At 38.1% G+C, this 25,413-nt stretch overlaps 1 protein-coding gene across 4 annotated transcripts in view; it reads right to left on the minus strand.

The window, feature by feature from the left end:
* AGL (amylo-alpha-1, 6-glucosidase, 4-alpha-glucanotransferase) overlaps positions 1-25,413 on the minus strand; it is a 102,496-nt gene that overhangs the window by 61,589 nt on the left and 15,494 nt on the right. Inside the window, exons 1-5 of one of the 4 annotated variants that reach the window (XM_055585000.1) lie at positions 22,446-22,532; positions 20,240-20,389; positions 8,247-8,457; positions 6,789-6,955; positions 4,245-4,448 (exon numbers count right to left, since the gene is read on the minus strand). In XM_055585000.1, the coding sequence (XP_055440975.1) occupies positions 4,245-4,448; positions 6,789-6,955; positions 8,247-8,457; positions 20,240-20,321 (664 nt within the window). In that variant the 5' untranslated portion in view covers positions 20,322-20,389; positions 22,446-22,532. Of the gene's footprint in view, positions 1-4,244; positions 4,449-6,788; positions 6,956-8,246; positions 8,458-20,239; positions 20,390-20,468; positions 20,706-20,914; positions 21,245-22,445; positions 22,533-25,413 lie in introns of those variants that run through there. The other 3 variants (XM_055584997.1, XM_055584998.1, XM_055584999.1) reach the window with 3 other exon arrangements.

Here is a 25,413-nt window from a genome sequence, read left to right on the forward strand (position 1 = left end):
CTATGATGTGTCTGAGTGTGGTTCTCTTTTGTTTATGGTTCTTGGAGATCCCTGAGTCTTAGAATGTGTAAACTGATGCTGAAGGTTAAGAGGTTTTCAGTCATTAGTTCTTCAAGTATTTTTTCCATTCTTTCCTCTCCTTCTGGTATTTCCATGTCCCACATTCCACTGAAGCTCTGTTCATTTTTATCTTTTTTTCTTTCTGTTCTTTACATTGCATAGTCACTATTCACTAATCCTTTCTCCTGTCAACTCAAGTATACTGCTGAACAGCTGTAACTGAGTATTTCAGTTTGGTTATTTACTTTTCAATTTCAGAATTCTCATTTGGCTCTTAAAAATTTTTTTTTTATCTATTTATGATATTCTCTCTTTATGGGATATCATCATAAAATCCTCCTTTATAGCTTTAAGTTGGTTTCCTTTAGTTCTCTAAATACATTTATAATACTTGCTTTCAAGTCTGTTTCAAGCAGGACATCTGGGACTTCTCAAAGGTGATTTCTATTGCCTGATTTTTTCTTGTGTAAGGGTTGCACTTTGCTGTTTCTTTACATGTCTCAATTATTTGCTGGGTATTGGTAATTAGATAATATGACTGCAGAAAATCTGGATACTGATCCCATCCCCTCCAGGTCTTTTTAGTTGTTTGTCTGGAATATTTTAGGGAAGTCTACTTCCCCCACAGTGTGTAGCCTCTGAGGTAGTCTATTAAGCTGTCTATTAACATGTCCAGGCTATATATTGTCACCCTGCTTATTTAACTTATATGCAGAGTACATCATGAGAAATGCTGGGCTGGATGAAGCAAAAGCTGGAATCAAGATTGCTGGGAGAAATATCAATAACCTCAGATATGCAGATGACACCACTCTTATGGCAGAAAGTGAAGAAGAAGAAAAGGGCCTCTTGATGAAAGTGAAAGAGGAGAGTGAAAAAGTTGGCTTAAAACTCAACATTCAGAAAACGAAGATCATGGCATCTGGTCCCATCACTTCATGGTAAATAGATGAGGAAACAGTGGAAACAGTGTCAGACTTTATTTTTTTGGGCTCCAAAATCACTGCAGATGGTGACTGCACCCATGACATTAAAAGACACTTGCTCTTTGGAAGAAAAGTTATGACCAACCTAGACAGCATATTAAAATGCAGAGATATTACTTTGCCAACAAAGGTCCATCTAGTCAAAGCTCTGGTTTTTTGTGGTCATGTATGGATATGAGAGTTGGACTATAAAGAAAGTTGAGTGCTGAAGAATTGATGCTTCTGAACTGTGGTGTTAGAAAAGACTCTTGAGAGTCCCTTGAACTGCAAGGAGATCCAACTAGTCCATCCTAAAGGAAATCAGTCTTGAATATTCATTGGAAGGACTGATGCTGAAGCTGAAACTCCAATACTTTGCCCATCTGATGCGAAGAACTGACTTTTTTGAAAAGACCCTGATGCTGGGAAAGATTGAAGGCAGGAGGAGAAGGGGATGACAGAGGATGAGATGGTCGGATGGCTTCACTGACTCAATGGACACGAGTTTGAGTAAACTCCGGGAGTTGGCAATGGACAGGGAGGCCTGGAGTGCTACAGTCCATGGGGTCACAAAGAGTCAGACATAACTGAGTGACCGAACTGAACTGAATTGAATTAAGCTGTCTGCTTCTATTGGTATCAGCTATTACACTCAGCTATTACTCTCCTGAGCTGTTACTGAGGCTGACTGTGCTATGACTTTTTATAATATTCCAGAGCATAAATTGCACCACAATATGACCCAGTTAAATCTGGGTCCTTTGGCAGGGGTAGTCTTGGAAGCTTGTCTCTGAAGTCTGTTTTGACCGTAGGAAGCTCTGCTTTACTGTCTCTTTCCCTGGTTTTCTCTGTTGGACTACTAGCTGGCCTATGGCATAGGTTGTTACTCTCATGAACATACCAGTATCCTCCTGATTGTTTACCACTGTTTTCAACAGTGCTCACGGGCATGAGCTTCCCCTGCTATGTGCCAAATAAAGTTATTCCATTCTGGCTCTGTTTCTACTGCACATCTCTTCCCCTGGGCAGAACACCTGTGTCACTGTTCCACCATTGGTAGCAGAGACAGTAGCCTCCGGTTTTCTTGGCTTAGCTCTCCAGGTGTGGAACCCCAACCCCACAAGCAAGCTGGGCAAGGGCTCAGTATTCTTTATCTGCTATGCATGGGGTAGAACTTTCTCTCCATAAATGGGGGCTGGGTGGAGGAAGGGAGTCCCAGATTGTTCATCCGCTCTTGCCTAGAATAGTTTCTGTAATATAGTGCTGAAAGTGGAAAATGAGAAATGCTGGGCACCTGCCCTTTTCAAGCACAGGGAGAAAGGGAGCCTGGGGTCCTTGGCAGCATCTGCTAGGAATAGACATATCATCACTCTGATCTGAGGCAGTGGACAGAGGGAGTTGTGGTTCAAATGTCATAGGCTGACTACTCTTTTTGAGATTTAATAGATTTTCTTGAATAAATGTCTCTCTATATGCTGAATACCCTTAGGACAATGTTCAGAGACTAGTTTTTTAAAAATAATTTGCACCAGTTATAGCTGTTTTGCAGGGTAGAGGGTCTGTGAAGCACTCATACTGCCATCCTGGAAATCGACTTCCCCTGGAAAGTAACTTTTTAATGAAAACCTGTTTTGTGGAAAAGACATTATGATATGCAACACTTTCCAAGTAAGGTGGAAGTAATGTTCACTTCTTTTATATTACACAGAATCTCTCAAATGCTTTAGAAATAGTCTCTGACAGAGTCTGTGACAGTACCCCAAATTTTATACTCCCTTTGTCCCTTTAGTAACAGAATTCTCAAGGTTCAGTGATAGACATAGCTGACAAGCAAAAGACTATATACTGCAAGCTCCTTTACAGTTAGGTGTGACAAGAGACAAAATCCCATCTGATGCAATGCGAGCGGAAGTGATATATACACAACATCAGGCCCTTAAAAGACATTACTTCCCTTTCTTCGTTTCTACCGGGTAGAAGGTGGTACCAGGAACTGGAGTGGCTATGTTTGATGAAAAGATGGAAGCAAAAGTGCTGGACAGTAGAGCATCATGAGAGAAAGAACTCAGTTCCCTATCACGGGTGGGCTACCACACGAATCTTAGAATGCCTACTTAATTTTTTAGAGAAATAAGTATAATTTCGGTCTTACGTCACTATATTTTTCTGTCTCTCTGTTACAGATGCCTAAGTCATATCATAATTTGTACAATTCCATTGTATGGTTTGATAAATTTGATGTGAATAATAGTAAAAGATGTCAAAGTGGTTATCAATAATATCAAATTTTCAAGTGAAGACTATCGAATTCTTGGATATTAGGAAGTCTTCCCTGTGAACCCTGATGCTTAGATTTCAGGTGCAGGCAGAAACAACACACTTTAGAATACACCTACTTCGCCTAACTTTGAATTTTTATTATTATACTTAGAGATTATTATTTATATTGATGAACTGAATCTTTGAGTTTTTAAATATCTTCATAGTTGCTATGGTTATTTGGGAAATGATTTTATGACACGGCAGAGATTTTTGTTGTTGTTGTTAAATGTTTTGAACCACCTGGAATCCCTATTGTTTACATATGTAAATCAGTGGTTTTCTGACTTCTCTACACCACAGCAAATAGAAGAGAGTATTTGCAAGCCGCACTCTGATCAGGACTAGGGGCTCCTCCAGGCCCAGCTGCAATGACAGCTGATGTTCCTGAGGATCAGCATCTGGAAACTTAGAATGTATTTTAAGGAACTGGATATTGGAAAGAAATCTTGGGACCCAAAACAGGTTAACTTTAGTAATACCTGTTAACATGGAAAAGATATAATAAAGATTTAAGAATTTACCATTAATTTTCTCTTCAAATAACATCACTCAGTTTTTTCCAAATACATGCTAGGGTATGAGAGCTATTATACAGTACTCATTTGTTGTTCTGGAAAGTATTAATGCTGTAAGTTGAAATATGTCGCTTTTTTCCTATGATCATACTCCTGTTTTTATAATCATTACATGTAAAATACTTATGTTTTAATTATATCTTCAATTAATACTGCTTTCTTTGAAAAAAAAGTGGTACTATCTAAAGGCATTTTTTAAATTGAAGGACACCTAATCATTACTTGTGTTTTCAAAATTTGTTATATAAAAAAGCAAGGAATGAAATAATTAACATATAATATTCTCATTAAAAGTAATAGAAGTAGTTAATGAAGTTCATACCAGTGTGATTGTAGACAACATCAGTTATACAAAGCATATTCCATTCCTTTTTCAATTTTTGCACCAGCTGTCCAACATCAGTCCAGGTGTACTTTTTATTAGGTCTTGAAAAGTCAGGATTTAATTCTAACTGATCAGCAAGGGAATAGCATGACCTGGATAGTCCAAGAGTCTGCAGTGGAGTAAAATGAATCATGTTGTACCCTGCAACACAAGAAGATAAACAAAGGCCACTATGAGAAAAGACATACCTAAAACGAAGTATATACATTGTAAGGTTAAACTTCCATGCCTGCACGTGTGCTCAGGCGCTTCAGTTGTGTCCGACTCTTTGTGACCACATGGACTGTAGCCCACCAGGCTCCTCTGTCCATGGGATTCTCCAGGCAAGAATACTAGAGTGGGTTGCTATGTCCTCCTCTAGGGGATCTTCCCAACCCAGGGATTGAACCTGTGTCTTCTGCATTGCAGGCAGATTCTTTACCCACTGAGCCACCTGGGAAGCCCTTAAATTTCCATAAGTAATTCTAAATGGCAAGACAAGCATGCCACAAGAGAAGTGGTTAAAGACGAGTTCAAATCCTAGCTGTACCAGAAGTGATTTAAGCAAGTCTACTTAAATCTTTCAGGATTATCAGTTTCCTCACATACAAGATAAGGATAATGAGATGGTGTATTTGAAAAAAAATCAAAGAGAGTGCCCACTTACTATTAGGGGTTCAATTTATATTTCTGGAATGGATATATTTATATGTAGAAAATATATCCTATGCAAGTACATCAGTACATCTTTCTCCTAGTTTTAATGTTCCATAGTACTTGTATTCTTTTAGTTAAGTCAGGGAACCTCTCATTTCTTTTTTCACTCTACACTTAAGTTGAAAGTAGAAAATTAACACTATGCCTTACTTAGTAAAATACAATTTAAGTTATATTTTACTTTGGTATGTATGGCAGCACATGACTTTCACATTAAATGCTTGTTAAATTAAAATTATATATAATGATAATATATTTCCAATATTTTAGTAGCTTACTAATTTTATATGTCAAAGTAAAGTCTTAAGAGACAATAATATCCTCATTTTATCATAGAGTTCCTTAATTATTAAGTTGAACCATATAATTTGCCATTTTTTGTAGGTTCAGTTCAGTCAGTCAGTTCAGTCACTCAGTCGTGTCTGACTCTTTGCAACCCCATGGATTGCAGCATGCCAGGCCTCCCTGTCCATCACCAACTCCTGGAGTTCACTGAGACTCACGTCCATCGAGTCAGTGATGCCATCCAGCCATCTCATCCTCTGTCGACCCTTCTCCTCCTGCCCCCAATCCCTCCCAGCATCAGAGTCTTTTCCAATGAGTCAACTCTTCGCATGAGGTGGCCAAAGTCCTGGAGTTTCAGCTTTAGCATCATTCCTTCCAAAGAAATCCCAGAGCTGTTCTCCTTCAGAATGGACTGGTTGGATTTCCTTGCAGTCCAAGGGACTCTCAACAGTCTTCTCTATCACCACAATTCAAAAGCATCAATTCTTCAGCACTCAGCTTTCTTCACAGCCCAACTCTCAAATCCATACATGACCACTGGAAAAACCATAGCCTTGACTAGACAGACCTTTGTTGGCAAAGTAATGTCTCTGCTTTTGAATATGCTATCTAGGTTGGTCATAACTTTTCTTCCAAGGAGTAAGTGTCTTTTAATTCCATGGCTGCAGTCACCATCTGCAGTGATTTTGGAGCCCCCCAAAATAAAGTCTGCCACTGTTTCCACGGTTTCCCCATCTATTTCCCATGAAGTGATGGGACCAGATGCCATGATCTTCGTTTTCTGAATGTTGAGCTTTAAGCCAACTTTTTCACTCTCCACTTTCACTTTCATCAAGAGGCTTTTTAATTCCTCTTGACCTTCTGCCATAAGCGTGGTGTCATCTGCATATTTGAATAGTCAAATATCAACAAGTTCAAGGCTATGGTTTTTCCAGTAGTCATGTATGGTCGTGAGAGTTGGACTATAAAGAAAGGTGAGCACAGAAGAATTGATGCTTTTGAACTATGGTGTTGGAGAAGACTCTGAGAATCCCTTGGACTGCAAGGAGATCCAACCAGTCCATCCTAAAGGAAATCAGTCCTGGGTGTTCACTGGAAGGACTGATGTTGAAGCTGAAATTCCAATATTTTGGCCACCTGATGCAAAGAGCTGACTCATTTGAAAAGACCCTGATGTTGGGAAAGATTGAAGGCAGGATAAGAAGAGGATGACAAAGGATGAGATGGTTGGATGGCATCACCGACTCAATGGACATAAGTTTGGGTAGACTCCGGGAGCTGGTGATGGACAGGCAGGCCTGGCGTGCTGTGGTTCATGGGGTCGCAAAGAGTTGGACATGACTGAGTGGCTGAACTGAACTGAACTGAACATAGAGTTCTACCTATTTATATTACTAGATATATTAAGATGTGAAATTAAAAGGATAAAGACTTTGTAATGTGTATCACAGATAATAATTACATTCATTTTAAAGAAGAGAAGAAAAAAGCTGACATTACCTGATTCTTTTGCAACCATAAGTCTGCTTTCCCATTCATCAAAAGGTCCCATACACTTGGCTAAAAATGTCTGGAGCGTAACACAGTCCAAGGGTAACACGTGATTATCAGCACCAACACGTAAAATAGGGTCCACGACTATGTAACCTCCACCACTTTTCTCATTTCTGAGGAAAAAAACAAAAACTTTTCAATTAGCGACAGGAAAAAAAGTCTCATCTAATCGTCTGACTGGAAAGTAAATTACCCCATTTTAAAACATATTTTGAAGCCCATAAAATCTTTTTAAAAAGTTGCAGTGAAACTAGTACAGCCACTATGGAGAACAGTGTAGAGATTCCTTAAAAAACTGGAAATAGAACTGCCTTGTGACCCAGCAATCCCACTGCTGGGCATACACACTGAGGAAACCAGAACTGAAAGAGACACGTGTATCCCAATGTTCATCCCAGCACTGTTTACAATAGCCAGGATATGGAAGCAGCCTAGATGTCCATCAGCAGATGAATGGATAAGAAAGCTGTGGTACATATACACAATGGAGTATTACTCAGCCATTAAAAAGAATACATTTGAATCAGTTCTAATGAGGTGGATGAAACTGGAGCCTATTATACAGAGCGAAGTAAGTCAGAAAGAAAAACACCAATACAGTATATTAACATATATATATGGAATTTAGAAATATGGTAACAATGACCCTATATGCGAGACAGCAAAAGAGACACAGATGTGAAGAAGAGACTTTTGGACTCTGTGGGAGAAGGCGAGGGTGGAATGATTTGAGAGAATAGCATTGAAACATGTATATTATCATATGTGAAATAGATCACCAGTCCAGGTTCGATGCATGAGACAGGGTGCTCAGGGATGGTGCACTGGGATGACTCTGAGGGATGGGATGGGGAGGGAGGTGAGAGGGGGGGATCAGGATGGGGGACACACGTATACCCATGGCCGATTCATGTCAATGTATGGCAAAAACCAGTACAATACTGTAAAGTAATTAGCCTCCAATTAAAATAAATTAATTAAAAAAAAAGCTGCAGTTCAAAAAAAATTGAAGTTGAAATTCAATGGAAAAGCCACATTTTATCCTTTTCTAGTCTTTATATAAGGACATAACACATGCATATATATCTAACAATATTGCTTTAAGGAAAAATATCGTACTAAAATCTGTCAATAATAATAGAGCACATAACTAAATAAATGCTATAACCAGGTTGAATGAAAATACTAGAATATTTATGCCATTACTTAAAATAATACTACTTTGAATACGCAAAGAGGCTTACAATTCCTTCCTAGAAACTAAAGAATTATATTCTATTGCATCCCAAAAAAGTCCTGTAAAAATTGTACTACCATAGTTCATATGATAACTTGTTACAAGTTAGACAACATCAAGTTAGAGAATCAATTAACTTTTTTTCATATACAGAACACCTGACTTACCCTTGAAGGAAGTAATACTGAAATGATCCAGCTTGTTGAAGATTAAGTTTACAGTATTTATCAGAATCATCTTCTCTTTCTGTTGGATTTTCCCATTCCAGGGAACGGAATTTTTCTCGATTAAATGCTTCTCCAGGAAGTGGGTAATTTGTATACACAGTAACTGCCTTTCCCTGTAAAGTTGGGCCCAATCGGAACTGCAGTTCAAACCCTAAACAAAAAGCACACTTCAATAAACTCATTGCAGGGCTTAAATTACCACATTAAGAAGATGTTTTACTTAAAGTATTATGAAAATAATGATTTCTCAACTATGTTTAAAAGAACTCTAAATATTTAATGCTGTTTTTGGAAGTACTTTGCATTCTAATTTAGCTTAATTTTGCATTTTAACATACAGTATACACCATAGAACTGTCTGCTCTGTACTGCCCTTCTCTTCTCCTGGAAATTTATACTCCTAGTCGCATGGCTACTTTGGGATATGCAAGTTATTACACGATCTCATTCCCCACCATTCCCACGAGCCCCTCACCTTCTTCCAAACCCTCACCTCCACTTCCTGAACTGACTGCTCAGAAGTGGACATCTAATCAGAGACTCACTGGTATTTTTCAAGCTGAAACAGAGAAAGTGAGTTTCTCTGTGGTATCAGAGTCTGTGAAAATGTGTAAAAGCTGGGAGATCACAGGACAACTATTTTACCAGATAGAGCAGGCCCATCTTCCCCAAGAGAAGTCAACCTCTAGAGAGCAGAATTCAGATTTCTAACAAGAGTCTTAAAGGCATTTGAGCCCCTGATACCAAATATTCTCAATGTCTGCTCAAATTCAGAGATGTGATAATAGAGAGTTAACAAGTGGCTGTGTGGAGCTGAGTGGTGTGGGGTGGTGAGGAACTCTGATTTGCAGTATTGGTGACTTCTAGAGGAAACAATCTCACCATGGTCAGTATCAAGCTACCAACATGACATCACTGAACGTGGACCTGGGAAGAGATACTCACCATTAGCTCTTGACAACCAACACAAGCAACTCCAGCATACTACAGCCTCTATCCCTGCTCTTCATGGTTTAGTTACTTAAGCCTTTCTTGGAATTCTGAAAGCCAAAATATTCTCACTTTTGCCTTAGTTTGACTATCTCTATTAAAATATATCTGAGATGTCTGTACTGTATTACAAGCCTTTTGCCATAAGAAGAGAAATATTAACACATTATAGTCATAACTAGTGTAAAAGAAAAATGTTTATTGGCTCAAGGCAAACTTTGATTATAATTATTAGAATGTGAACATTCTGACTATAGTACAGTCTATTAGAAACATCAGGCACATAAATTTTAAACATGTGTGTAATATTTAAAAATTGAGGGCAGGAGGAGAAGCGGGTGGTAGAAGATGAAATGGCTGGATGGCATCGCTGACTCAATGGACATGATTTTGAGCAAACTCTGGGAGATACTGAAGGACATGGAAGCCTGGTGTGCTGTAGTCCATGGGGCCACAAAGAGTTGGACATGACTGTGCAGCTGAAAAACAACAATTAATTAATAATGGGTAATAATAACTGATGAAGGTAGGAAAATTTAGTTTTACTGGTTACAATCTTCAAGTTTAAGAAACTATACCTAAGGGACAAAAATCTAGAGCAGAGTCGGGAGGAAAGGAGTGATGGTAAGGAGCTGGTAGCAACCTTAAATAGGATGATTATTGAGAAGTTGAAGGGCTTGGGAGAAGTGAGCAGGTTAGCCTCATGTTTAATCATGACCATGGAGGGAAAGTGCTGATCAAGCAAAGGAAACAGAAAACACAAAGGACCCAGGCTCGAGCATGCCTGGTGGTTCCAGAAACAGCAAGAAGCTCTATATGGTTAGACTGAAGCAAGCTGGGGGAGGAATAGTATGGTAAGACAAAAGAAAGGTAACAAGGGAGTCAGATCATGCAGAGACTTGAAGGCCACGGTAAGTATTTTGGCTTCTTCTCTGACTCAAATGAGTCAGTGAACAGCTTAGAGCAGAGTGACAGGACCTAACTTGTGTATTAAAAATATCATTCTGAAGATATCTGCTTCTGGCCATAATGGAGTAATTGGTACTAGACTTGCCCTCTGCTGATAAACTAAATATGAAACAGCTGTTCTCAAAAATAGGTAGAGAAGAACTGTGATGCCCGAGATTTTCTATAAACTTTTTAGCTTTCAGACTAGAGGACCTTTCTGGGCTGTGACACAGGGAGTAGAAACAGTAATCTCACTGAGCTGAGGAGACAGAGATTAGTGCTTTGGAAGGGGGAAGAGAATACAATTTTCAGGGCAGAGTATGACAAGAAGGGAGTTAAACAAAGAAAGAGCTCCAGAAATTTACCTAGAGTCATGTTGAATCTGCCTGAAAACTAAACTGTACACAAATGGGGTTTGACTGCATGAGGTGAGGTTGGGAAAAGAACTAGTAGAAGCTGTAAATTGAACAATTCCTAGTGCTCACCCAGATATGGGATACATTACAATTTTTAAGCAGCCAGAATTAAGGAAACCTTGTTGAACAGCTGTTTTATTCAAGTCATGTCTTAAGTAACAGGGTTAAAGTGGTCCTAGAGTACAAACTAATATAAACCTATCCTATTAAAGCTTAAAAACAAGCCTCAAAAGGATTCAGTTGATCCACAAATAATGTAAATGACTTCTAAAATAAAACTCATCACTCCTTTAAAGCAAGAAAATAATTCAGAGATAAAAACAGAACACTTACAATGTCCAGCATCCAATAAAAACCTGCTAAACAGAAACAGGAGGTAAGGGAGTTGATCTCACAGATATCTGGAATAGGGCATTCCACATAGAGAAAACAGAGATCTAAATGGCTTGCAACTTCTGCTTCTGGCAAAGATGGAATAACAGGGATTGGATTTACCATCTTCCCCAAAACTTAAAGAAACCAACAGTTTAAAAAAAAATCAGACAAAATATATGAACTGATAATTTTTCAAGTCCCTGACATCATGCAACAAAAGTCAGTGACCCCTGAGAGATGGAAAGTAAACAAGATAAGCCTTATAACTGCCCTATCTTGAAAGAGTTTACAGGTTGGGGCACAGGGAGAAGGAACCCAGGCAGACCTAACTGACTTCCTATGTTGAAGAGATAGAACTAAGAACTTATGGAAATCAAGGTAGCTAGAGTTTTCAGATGAGAGTAGTGGGTGACGAAGAGAAAGCTGCACAGAGAGAGAATTCCAGAGATCTGGAAAATGTATTCCTTGAGTATTCAGAACAGTACTAACCAGTGCATGTCTGGGAGGAAAAATACCTGAGACCAGGAACAGAATGTGTTCTCACCAGCTGGACTGAGAAAATTCACGAGGCACTGGGTAGAAAGTTCAGAAGGATCTTGCTTCAGGAGTGGGGAATAATGAGCCCGAGACAGGGCACAGGTCTAGACTGGCTTAACAAAGCATAGAAGTAAAACTCAAAAAGACAGTAATATTTCCAAGTAACTTAACTTCACTCCAGAACAATGACCAAGAATATTTATATGAATCCCAAAATACCTATCATCACTCAATAAGGTAAAATTAATAATGTCTGGCATCCAAACAAAGATTATGAGACATACAAAGAAGGAGGAAAACACAATCCATGAATGACACAGATGTTGAACTAGTAGACAAGGAAGGACTCCAGTTATCAAAACTGTATTCCATATGGTCAAAAAGTTGGGTCCATACATGGAAAATATTAAGAAAAAATAAAAAAGATCCAAATTAAGCTTTTAGAGATTAAAACTACAGCACTTGATGATGAAAAATACAGGCAACAAAATTAAGACATGGTGAGACATGGCAGACAAAAAAGATTAGTGAATTTTAAGACACAGGAATAGAAACTATGTCATTGGAGGGACTGATGTTGAAGCTGAGACTCCAATACTTTGGCCACCTGATGCAAAGAGCTGACTCATTTGAGAAGACCCTGATGCTGGGAAAGATTGAGGGCGGGAGGAGAAGGGGACGATAGAGGATGAGATGGCTGGATGGCATCACCGACTCAATGGACATGGGTTTGGGTGAACTCCAGGAGTTAGTGATGGACAGGGAGGCCTGGCGTGCTGTTGTTCATGGGGTCGCAAAGAGTCGGACACGACTGAGCGACTGAACTGAACTGAAAAAGAAACAAAGAGAGAAAAAAGAATCTAAAAAATTGAAAAAGCATCAGACAATTTAAGTGATTTAACATAAATGTAATTAGAGTACTCACAGGAGAGATGAAAAGAGACAAATTATTTGAAGAAATAACAGGTAAAAATTCCCCAATTTGATGAAAAAAACAAACTTACAGATCTAAGAATTTAATATTCTTAATCCAAGAAATATGAAGAAAATTACACCAAAGAGCATCAGTATCAAATTGCTCAAAACTAGGGACAATGAGAATATTTTATAAGCAGCCAGAGAAAAAAAGACAGAGTATGTACAGAGGAACAAGGAAGAGAATGGCAGCAGATTTCTCATGGGCAACAGTGCAAGAAAGAAGAAAGTGGAGCAACATCTTTAAAAGTTTTGAAAAATTATAACAGTTGGCCTAGAATTCTATACCTGGTGAAAATATATTTCACAAACAACAGTGATAAGAGTCAGGTTTTTCACTGTCAGAGAAAGATGTTATAAATAAGCAAGGGAGACAGATACAATGAACCTTGCAATGGTGATATGATATGCCATGGTGATATGATATGATATGGTGATATTATATGATATGCCAGGCTGGATGAAGCACAACCCAGTAGAAATATCAATAATCTCAGGTATGCAGATGACACCACACTTATGGCAGAAAGCAAAGAAGAATTAAAGAAAGAGCCTCTTGATGAAAGTGAAAGTGGAGAGTGAAAAAGTTGGCTTAAAACTCAACATTCACAAAACTAAGATCATGGCATCTGGTCCCATCACTTCATAGCAAACAGATGGGGAAACAGTGGAAACAGTGACAGACTTTATTTTGCGGGGGCTCCAAAATCACTGCAGATGGTGACTGCAGCCATGAAATTAAAAGACACTTGCTCCTTGGAAAAAAAGTTATGACCAACCTAGACAGCATATTGAAAAGCAGAGACATTACTTTGCCAACAAAGGTCCATCTAGTCAAAGCTATGGTTTTTCCAATAGTCATGTATGGATGTGAGAGTTGGACTATAATGAAAACTGAGAGCCAAAGAATTGATGCTTTTGAATTATGGTGTTGGAAAAGACTCTTGAAAGTCCCTTGAACTGCAAGGAGATCCAACCAATCTATTCTACAGGAAATCACCTCCTGAACATTCATTGTAAAGACTGATGCTGAAGCTGAAACTCCAATACTTTGGCCCCCTGATGTGAAGAACTGACTCACTAGAAAAGATCCTAATGCTGGGAAAGATTGAAAGTGGGAGGAGAAGGGGACGACAGAGGATGAGATGGTTGGATGGTATCACCAACTCAATGGACATGCGTCTGAGGAAGCTCTGGGAGTTGGTGATGGACAGGGAAGCCTGGCGTGCTGCAGTCCATGTGGTCGCAAAGAGTCAGAAACAACTGAGCGACTGAACTGAACTGAACTGAACTTCCGGTGATATGAATCAGAAATATGAGTTAAGAACTGCTATTTATTTATATATATGAAGAATGTCAGTTTGGTTCAAGGCAAATCCTGAAGTAGAGAACATGTAGATATATTTTAGTCAGTCTAAAATCATTCTTTGGAAGAAATAAGTCTCTCACAGTGCTGTTTGACAGGTGGTAAATTCTACACCACAATATTAAACACTGGGTAAGCTGGGAAAGATTGAGGGCAGGAGGAGAAGGGGACGACAGAGGATGAGATAGTTGGATGGCATCACTGACACAATGCACATGGGTTTGGGTGGACTCCAGGAGTTGGTGACGGACAGGGAGGCCTGGCGTGCTGCGGTTCATGGGGTCGCAAAGAGTCAGACACGACTGAGCAACTGAACTGAAGACATTCTTTTTGAAGAAAAGAAACCAGTGGAAGATGTAAGAGAAAGCTGGACTCTTCCAGTTTATTCTAATCCAATTAAATACTTCTATATTTGCAGAGAGAAACATGAATGTTCTGTTTTAAATCCTGCAATATGAATAAGAAGAAGGAATAGATGTTCTAGGAATTCCTAGAAAAAATTATAATTTATAATTAAGTGATAAATACTGCTAACTATATTCCTGGATTGGACCAAAATATGGATATAAATTTACTCATAGTAAATGGATTTGGCAAGGAAGAAACAAATTATTCAAAAGGAGTTATCAAGTAACTTGGCCAAAATTAAGGGACTCACTTTTACTTCTCACACTACACAGTGAAACTAATAATTTTTTCCAAGTAGCTACATGCACAAATTTTTCTATAAAGCAATTTGGCACAAATCTAAGAATATTAATAAGGTTTTATATTATTGGCTAATAATTTCATAAAGACATTTATGTTCTAGGCAATTAATCAGTGATGTAAACATAGATCATACATAAAGATGTTCAGCACAGTTTCATTTATTATAATTAAACTCACAACAAATTAAATATATAATGATTAAGAATGATTAAATAAATCATGGTACAAATGGTATTCTGTAAGCAGGAATATATTATAAAGCCACTATAACTCATATTATCAAGGGATATTTAATAATGTTACTTTCAATATTTTGTTACATTTTATGTATCTATAGAGATCTTCTGAAATTCTTTCTGGGAAAAAGTATGATGACATATGGCAGTAAGCAGGGAGAGGGAATTTACACATCATGATACTACAAGCAGGTATTAAAAGTGTCTAGACAGTATAAAGCGACTGAACTGAACTGAATTGAAGACAGTATAAACAATTTTGTTTTGAAACAAAAAGCATAGAAAAAAGACTTTTATACCTTTTTATAATTTTGTAATTGGGAAACATCATTTTTATATTAGAACTATTATTATGAAGAGACAGACTGAGAAGTAAATTGCCCAAAGGATTAAAATATAAAGTTTTAATACTTAAGTGATTTTGAGAACTAAATTTCCAAGAATGATTAAGTTTATTACAGAATTAATGGTGTCATTCTGAAGTACAAATATCAGAGATCAGCTATCTGGGCACAGTTAAACAACCTGTCCCCTGTTCGGCTTATACAAATATTGTTTTTATAATTACACAAGGATTCAGAGAACTTGTAGTACAAAGGCTAAAACTCATCCAAAACCACTAAAACAGTATTTGGATCAGTGGTCTACCTTCAGAAGAAAATGACAAGTATTCTCCAATAATGAATATTTACTTATATAATATACATTATGATAATTTAATAGATTATATAATTTATAAAACACAAAATAAGGACAAGAGGTAAATAAAATAATATTTTAAATAATTAATTTTATTTATTAATGGAACAAATCTTTTAACTCTCACTAAAAATTAGTAATATCTCTCATAAAAGGATTGTGATTAAATACATTTCATTAATTTAAAGTCTTGGTTTAATATTTTGTGATAAAGTAATTTAAAGTCCTGTTTATTTAGTTTATTTAGTGGTCTCAGATCTGAAAAAAAAAAAAAATGTAACACAAAGATACCCAAATCCTAATGGATAAAGTTCTTGGTAGCTATGCTAATCCATGATCTTAACTTTTCAAATCCATTCATTAATTATGCAAGTATTTTTGTTGAAACGTGCTTGTAAATATATATATATATATTTTCCCAACATATATCAATTGTTTTTACAAGCTAAAGAGATGTCCCATTTTATGCATTAAAGAGGTGATCTGAAAACCAACTAAAATTCTTTATTGGGTAGATTTCAAACAGATCAGAAAACTTTGTTATCAGTTTTTAAAGTAAGTAGATATTCATTTATATGGGTGAAATCATATGATGGAATTGTTACTAAAAATACATATTTAAAATGCTCTCCCTGTAGCAAGGGTTGGTAAACTATATCTCCTATCTTTAAATAAAGTTTTATTAGAACACACCATTCATTTATGTATTATCTATGGCTGCTTTCACAGTACAATGGTTGAGCTCAGTTGCTGCAATTGAAAGCTTGTGGCCTGCAAAGCTGAAAATTTTTGCCACTTGAACCTTTATAGGAAAGAAATGTGCTTATCTCTACAGCATTAATTTCCAGCAAAAGCAGTTTACTTTCTCATTCATGTTTACCTTAGAGTTAGACTGTGTTTAATTTTTCTGAGAATATTTTCTAAGTACACTATAGAAAGTTACATGTCATTTCTGAAAAGGACAAAAACAGCAAATTTCAAACACTCTCTAACTCATCTTTAAGTTTGACAACCTCTTGAGGTAAAACAGAAATTTACGGTTACACTGCTTCTCATTACAAAGTATGGTAAAGATTCTACTATTTAATATAACTGGCATATCTACTGAACATGGCTTAGATAAAAGTATAATTCATGGCAACATAATGTAAACAAACCAGTGACATTGTGACTGTCAACCTCTTGTAGACCTATAACCTCCACTTTTTCCTCAGAACATATCTTTTTTGTTTATAACTCAACTGACATATGAACCAAGAGCATCTATATCAATTCATATATTAGCAAAATTTAATTATTTTTATATTAAAAAACTTGTTTTGGTTGTGCCACACAGCTTATGGAATGTTAGTTCCCTGACCAGGGATCAAACCTGGGTCCCTGACAGTGATAACACAGACCTAACCACTGGACCACCAGGGAATTTCTCTTAACTCATTTTAACTAATCAAAATAGGTAGATACACAGAGAGACAAAAGGAAAGAGAGAAGAGAAAGAAAATTAAATCCTATTCTTTCTATATCCTGATAGGCAGTGCATACCTGAAAGGGTATATATAGCCACTCTGTAACCTCTAATCCATATTCTTGAAACTAAAATTTTTATATACAGTAAATGAAACATCAGAATACCTAGAGTATGTCAGTTTCCATAATTAATAGCTCAGTTTGCTAAAATTAGCTTAGCACAGCAGTACATGATGTGGCTATCTTATTCCTCACACACTAGGAATACTTTACTCAGATTAGCCATTTCCCTCTTGCAGACAAGGAAACTAGCAAGGTGAGAAATTACACTATTACTGTAAACTAAGTTTTTCTACCTCATTCCCTCCACTCAATTTATAGAAACTTGACTCCTAATTATGGAACCTTTATAAATGTTTTCTTTCAAAACACGTAAAAATTGAAATTTGACCAACCTACATAAAAAATGGAAGAATCCCAGGTTTGAGAAATAATGACTTTTACTCATTATTCTACCACTAAATGAGATAGGAAAGACAGGGAAAGGCTAATTACTTGGTCTTGTACTTGTTAAATTAGAAGAGTCTATGGAGATGTTAGCCTTGAAAATGAGAAGGAATCATTTCTTAGGGAAAAGTGAAAAGGAAAGAAAAATGAAGAAGGGCTTGGTGAAAGAACCAAAATTTGCCAGAGCTTTTCTTTACACCTAATTGGTCACCAAGTCCTATGAATTTTAAAATGTCTTATACTCTGTCCCCTCTTTTTTAAAACCCTAATGTAGTTAAACCAGACATGTTTGTAAAATAGTTTTCTTCATGATTTCTTGCCTCCAATGTCCCTTCTCTTCATCTTTCACAGTACAATTATTTTCTAAAATAATACAGTGAATCATTACCGCACAAAAGGTTCAACATGCTCCCATTTATATCGTTTGGATGAATTTACTGGCTTTAATCAGAGTTACAGGGTCAACCATATTATTCAGAGCTCTTTCTTTAAACAGCTAGGCTAGCTTTAACTGGCACTTGAATAATGATCACCCAGCAAGGATTTATTAGCTGTTGTACACTGCACTACATTTGTAATACTGTTTCTATCTTTACAGATCTTAAACTATAGTTGGACACTAAGATTTTAGACACTGCTATACCGTTAAGCACTTGACTGTCCTGTGCCCACTGTAATCAGAAATCAAGGAAAGGAGACACCAACAAATAAAGAAAAAGCTTCATGGAGGAAGTGGAATTTAGCTGAACGTTGAGAGGGAGGCAACACATAAAAATGATAGTAAAGGAATTTAACAGACACAGAGGAATCTGACAGGAGTGGAGGGGTAAGAACAGGCATAAGAAAAGCCACTCGGAAGGGAATTAACAAGGGAAGTGTAAAGATGTAGAACACTAATAATGACGAACAATGAGATAAAATCTTGGCTTGGCAAGGTGGATCCCATTATAGAATCCTGGAAGCCAGGCAGAGCTATTTAAACGACATTATAAACATCAATTAATAAAAAGAGAAGACATGGCATAAGAAGATTATTTCAGCATCCATATTCAGGCATATGGAAGAGACAGGTAGGCAAGAGGAGACATTTGGAAAGAAATTACAAAGTTTAAAGAGAAGCTGTAGCTAAAGAAAAAAAATTTCAAAGAGCACAAAGTTTCTAGCCTTGTAAACTATGAAAATGGAGACATCACTAAAGTAAACAGGAAAGCTGAGAAGCAAAAACATGTGAGAATTGTGAGGAGATGGTTTTGGACATGTTAGATTTAAGCAAAACCAACTGGAGCTATCCTCAGGCTCTTCCATATCATGATATTGGGATGAAGGCAAGAATCCAGGGTAAGAATTGACAGATATGGTGATCTAGCCTTTGTATCTATTTGGGGCTTTAAAACAGTTTATTATTAATTTTGAGCCTCAAAACTCAGCAATGTAGAAAAGGGGAAATTAATATCTTAACATCATAAATAATGTTTAGAATTAATGTGACTTTCCCAAAGTCAAACAATTTGCTAGCAGCAGAGTCAGGAAAATTCTAGCTCTCTACTCTTGCCATTACAATCACTTGCTTCTAAGAAGCAAGCAAAGTTTAAGGCCTTTCTTCCAAAAGGAGTCATCAGTATGGAGGCAACAGCTGAGGCCATGAGAACGTATACTTCTGTGAGGGCAGAAGTGAAAAAAGAAAGGATTCCTTGAAGATACACATAATCAAAATGTGGAAGAAGAGAGCTCAGCAAAGACACCACCAAGTTGACAGGAGTACTCAAGAGGATGGGGAAAAAAAAAAAAAATCAAAACCAGAAAACTGCAGAGTCAGGAAAACCAAAAATGGATTTAGTACTTAGAGATCTTAAGTTCAGCTCTGGAGTTGGAAGAAGATGAAGATTTGCCATGGAGGAAACGTATGTGACGGCCGAAATTTTTTTTAAAAATTAGCTCTTGAGAAATTCAGAGGAAAATTTTCTTCAAAATGTTTACTATTATCAACACCCATTTGGTAGGATGAGAGAGGGGATAGCATTTTACTTCTCATACATTAAACTTCTACTTCACAAGTTATATTAACATAAATGAGTGTGAAATGTTTTTTTTCAATGTTGTAAAATATAAGTCTAAGAAAATAATGCATCTATTTGATTAGTCTTATAGAAATATAATTTGATTTTTTAAATCACAGCTAGAATATATTTCAACACAACCTGATCAATTATTTGGCTTTTAATTTGGCAAAAAAATTTTCAAGTTTTACCTTCTCCACAGTTGGGAGGCTTTTGATAAACATAAATAATAGTTTACTTTTTGCTGTGATCTATTTTACTAATGCAAATGTCCAGTAAAGGAAAAGGGTGGGAGCTATAAAACAGCAAAACTACAGACATACCCAAAGTAAAGTTACTTATGAAACAATTTGCCAAGTTTTAATAGTAAATGCTAACGGAGATAATACTGTCAATCTTCTGATTATAAATGCAACGTCTGTCTTAAGTGGAAGTTAGCAAGCTAAGTAAAGTGAAATTTTATCCTCATTCTAACATAACAAAACTTTTTCACTTTCATTAGTGATATTTTTTAAAACACAGAAATGTCTTCACACAAATCAGGTTTAGAAAAGTCCTTGGAAATTATATCTAAAAGTTAAAAAAAAGTTAATGATGATGAATTAAAAATGTAAAAGACACAGAGCTAATCAAATGACTTGCTACTGACCTTGTTCAAGTCTGAAGAGGGTCCTTTCCAGCTTTTCCATTTCGTTCAGTAGTAAAATCCTAATCTGTTTACTGTGTCCCATTTTGGCTTCTAGAGGATTTGAAATCTTTCAGAAGAATTAACAGAACTCCGAAATCGAATGAGTTGCCCCTATGAGACGAAAATGGAATTAAGTTAAAGAAAATAACTATTATCTTAAATTCTCTAGGGCTGACAGCCACACACTTACATGTTCAAAACGTGTTTTTAACCCTATCAGAGAATGAATCTTATAAATAAGAACAGAAGAAACAAATTGAAAAGTTGTTTTCTCCCTTCGAGCACAAGACCAAGGTAAAAATTACAATATAAAAAAATGAAGTATTTTCATAGAAAAGCAATACGTTTTGGAAAACCTGAGGTTGGGTAGGGGGTAAAATTCCCAGCCCCAAGCCAAACGACTCTGAAGGCGTCATATGGCACTTCTGCTTACAAGAGATTAGCCTGCTCAAAGATAACAGGTGGGAGATCTCCCCATTCCCAAATTCGGGTCGGAAGCCACCAATGGGGAGAGGAGAACAGAGGGAAACAGTTGTTGCCCCTGGAATAGCTGCCGTGAACATAGAATGTACAGACAGAGCTATAGATAGAAAGAACGCATTTCCCCGGGAGGCCGGCGGCATTCCTAGCACTTACACCGAGCAAGTTATACGTGCGGCTTCTGGGACACTGCAGGACCCGCGACTCCAATGTTAAGAGTCGGGGGAGGAGACTAGAAGGAAAGCTAGAGGGGAAAGGCAGGCTGCCCAGGCGCAGAAGGAAGCTGCAGACAAGGAGGGCCGGGCGCCGTGAAGGGCAAAGGGAGGGGCGGCGGCAGCCGGGGCAGGGCCGACGCCGCCGTGTGAGTGGCAGAGAGCTTCTCCGTGACTCCGCCTCGCGCCGGTCCCCGGGGAGACCCTCGATCCCCCCCACGGGGCCTCAAGAGCACACAGCTGGGTGGGAGCTGACAGGTCCCCTCGCCCACTTCCGGGAGGCTCGGCACCAGGTCTCCGGGACCGCTAGTCTCGCGAGAGTCCAGTCGTTGGTGGCCCGGGCCTGGGAGACTGCTGTGAGCCGCTTTTTTTCTCGCCCCGAGGGAGGTGCGACGGCGGGACGTTCCTCTTTTATAGCCTTGGGAGCTAGTGGTTGAGCATTAAAATGCTGCGGTAGAGAGCTAGGTAGAGCTGCACTAGAGGATTATTTTGTGAACCCCCTAAATGGCGGGAGGCAAGCCCCCTGGCTTCTTTTGCGTTTTCTACCACGTTATGTTTTGTGTCTTCGTTTTGACCCTTTTCGGAGAAGGCAATGGCACCCCACTCCAGTACTCTTGCCTGGAAAATCCCATGGACGGAGGAGCCTGGTAGACTGCAGTCCATGGGGTTGCTAGGAGTCGAACACGACTGTATAACTTTCAAGTAGACAACCTGAGCGACTTCACTTTCACTTTTCACTTTCATGCATTGGAGAAGGAAATGGCAAGCCACTCCAGTGTTCTTGCCTGGAGAATCCCAGGGACGGGGGAGCCTGGTGGGCTGCCGTCTCTGGGGTCACACAGAGTCGGACACGACTGAAGCGACTTAGCAACTTAGCAGTTTGACCCTTTTACGTGGCCTCAGTTTACTTGGCTTAAATTCTCTGAGTCTTGATTTCCTCATCTTTAAAATGAGGGGGCTGGCTACAGTCTCGGACATTCCTTCCTTCACGTGTCCACATCTTCCTGACGGCAGACATGGCAGGACTAGGTAGGTAAAGTGTGGCCAGTCTGCAAACAATCAACAGGGCAAATACACTTGCGTTTACAACATCTGGTTGTACCTAACATACACAGCATAGACTGGAAGATCGTCGAAGATGAAGAATCTATATTGGCTGCAGCTGCACGTGTATCAGGTCAGCCATTCAGGAGATGGTACAGATGCCTAAGGAGATATTCATGGCTGAGGGAAAAGGAAAGCCCACCTTCCAGGGAAAATGGAGAAAAGGTTTGAAGTATGGAGAAGAATCTTGATTTCTTTATTGTGGAATTACTCTAGGTCCAGGAAGAATAATGGGTTAAAAACTAAAGATACCGAAATGTTTACTTGTTTCAGGAGTTTCCTGAGAATGCCTAATTACAAATGGTCCAAAACTGAGTTTGGAAACGCACAACTCATTTATTCATTCAACAGGTAGTTTTTTGAATACCTACCATTAGCCAGGCTCAAAGGTGCTGGGAATGCAGCAATGAAACAAAGTCACTGCCCTCAGGGCACTCCTACATGTGATTGGTGGGAGACTGATAAACAAATAAATTATGTAAGATAATTAATTAAAGGTTGTAAGACATAAAGCTAAGAAAGGGAAAATGGAAGAATCAGGACAGGGTGGTTTGCAATTTTAAGTACAATTATCAGTAAAGGACTTGCTGGTAAGTTGACATTTGATTTCCAAAACAGAGAAAGAAGATAGAGGATATCCAGGGTAAGAGGGTTATATACAGAGGTACCAAAAGTGCAGGAGCCTGGAGGTAGCAACATACTTGGTGAATTCAAGGAGGCAACTGTAGCTGAGTCAAAAAGGAAGTGGTAAGGAATTAGGACAGATAGATGGGGTGGGGTGGGTGGTCAGAACTAAAAGGCTTTGTAGGCTGTTGTAAGGACTTAGGCTTTTGCTCTGGCAAAAAGAGCCACTGGAGGATTTTGAACAGAGGAGTGACATCAACTGACCTTTTAAAAGGATCACCTGTCAACTTTATAAGTGTTAGTCGAACAATCGTGTCCAACTCTTTGCAACCCTGTGGACTGTAGCCCACCAGGCTCCTCTGTCTATGAAATTTTCCAGGCAAGAATTCTGGAGTGGGTTGTCATTCCCTTTTCCAGGGCATCTTCCCAACCTAGGGATTGAACCCAGGTCTCCTTCATTGCAGGCAGATTCTTCACTGAGTGTATAAATTGTAAGATGTGGTGAAGAAGGAAGCAAGGAGATCTGTTAAGAATCTATTTCAACTATCTAAGCAAGAGATAGTGGTATGTGTGTGTGTGTGTGTGTGTGTGTGTGTGTGTGTAGTAGTGAAGGTGGTGAGAAGTTCTTGAGCTATAAATCTTTTAATGGTCAAGCTTACCATTTGCTGGTGGAGAGAAAAGGAGTAAGGGATGATTCATAAGTTTTTAGCTTGAGCAACCAGAACATTACTGTCCAATAGAAATATAATGTGCTGCACAGGTAATGAACATTCTCCTTCTAGCCACATCAAAAAAAGTAAAAAGAAACATCTGAAATCAATTTTAATAATATATTTTATTTAACTCAATGTAACAAACATCATTTCAACACACAAATAATTGAAGTTATTAATAAAATATTTTAGATTATTTTTTCATACTAAGTCTTTTAATTATCAGGTATATTTTACGCTTATAGCATGTCTCAGTTCTGATAGTGACATTTCAGGTGCTTGCTTGCTTCATTTGTCAAGTGGCTACTGTGTGGAGAGTACAGAAGAAGTTGTCAGTTAATGAGAGAGGAAACAAAGGGGAGGAAGGTGGAATTCAGAAGTTCAGTTGTAGACTGTCAACAGGCAAGTGAAGATGACTGTCCATTTGCTTGGATGACTGTCAAACATCCAAGTAGAAATATTTAATTACCATTTGTAGCCCTGGTCTCCAAAGTAGTAGTTTTCAAGTTGTGAGGTGTAACCCACTGAGGGTTGTAAAGTCAAGTTATTGGTTGTAACCAACAATTTTTTAAAGTGAAATAAAGATCTGAATGCATTGCATCTAGTAAAAGTATTATTTCATAAAGGTTCTGTTTCTATTACGTGGGTTTTGATATACTGGGTCATATGTTCCTCGTGGGAGTCACAGTTAAAAACAAGTTTGAGAGGCACTGCTCTAGAACGTATGCTGTGTAAAATAATAATTCATGATTTGAAATGGTGCCTGAGTTTGAATTCCAGCTCTGCCACTAACCAGCTGTGAGGCTTTGGAAAATACTCAACTTCTTTGGGCTTTGGTCTTTCCAACTGTAAAGTAAGGATAAAAATAGTTGTAGTTTAGTCGCTAAGTTACATCTAACTCTTTTGCAACCCCATGGAAAGTAGCCTGCTAGGTTCCTCTGTCCATGAGATTTCCAAGGCAAGAATACTGAAGTGAGTTGCCATTTCCTTCTCCAGGGAATCTTCCTGGCCCAGGGATTGAACTCGGTATGCGTCGACACATGAAATTTTCTTTGCCACTGAGCCACCTGGGAAGCCCAAGGATAAGCATAGTAACTACTGTTAATTAAACAGGGACCTAACAACTGTGCCTAATACATACTGATTACTGTATAAGTGCAAATATCAGAGCAAAGGGGGTCCTGGCCATATTGTGAAACACAGTCCACGTTCCTATTTGTGTCTAGTCTCTCCTTTCCATACCCTGTTCTGCTTTTAGATTCTCCTATCACTGTTTTGTCACACTGCCCACCTGTTGATGTTTCTTGTCCAGGGTTCCAAAATTAGCCTTTGCTGCTGTCCTTCCTCCAACAAAACACTCACTTCAGTGTCCAATATTTCAACCAGGTAGAAGAAGTAAAACCAATTGATGAAGTGAATTCCTTTAGTAGTGAATTTTTCTTACACAAAGGCTTGAATTTTAAAAGATCTGTTAATCCAAACAATCTTAGTTTGAGAGATTTCATATAGTGAAGAGTGTTAAGTAATGAAAATATTATGACTGAATATGATGTTTCTGAGATTAAATTTCCAAGCCTCATGGTATCCTTTTTAAAAAGAAAGGTCACACTGCATGCTATTTGTGAAGTTCTTGGAATGCCAATGAATTTGCGTTCTAGGGCGACAGTGGTGCCAACGTGCAGCCTTCATTTTGGTGAACATTTGTCATGTGCTCGTCCTGAGCATAACTGCGATCTATATATACACAATAGCCTCATGTTGGAGTTGTTGGGAGAAGACTCTCCTTGAGGAACAACTGATGGATAATCTCAGTTGTTTGGCAGAGACTTTAGTGTTTGCTAACACACTGATTAATATTAATGTACCTGGGGAGTGGGAGAAGGGCTGTGGTCAGAAGGGACTTTCTTCAGGTTTGTGTATGTGTGTATTTGCTGAAAGAAAAGGAGTTGTTTGAGGTATTATTTATGGTTAGGTGCCAACTCTGTGAGGTTCTGAATCTGAA

The sequence above is a fragment of the Bubalus kerabau genome, chromosome 6 (assembly GCF_029407905.1).
Source record: "Bubalus kerabau isolate K-KA32 ecotype Philippines breed swamp buffalo chromosome 6, PCC_UOA_SB_1v2, whole genome shotgun sequence".
In the NCBI taxonomy this organism is placed as follows: Eukaryota; Metazoa; Chordata; class Mammalia; order Artiodactyla; family Bovidae; genus Bubalus; species Bubalus kerabau.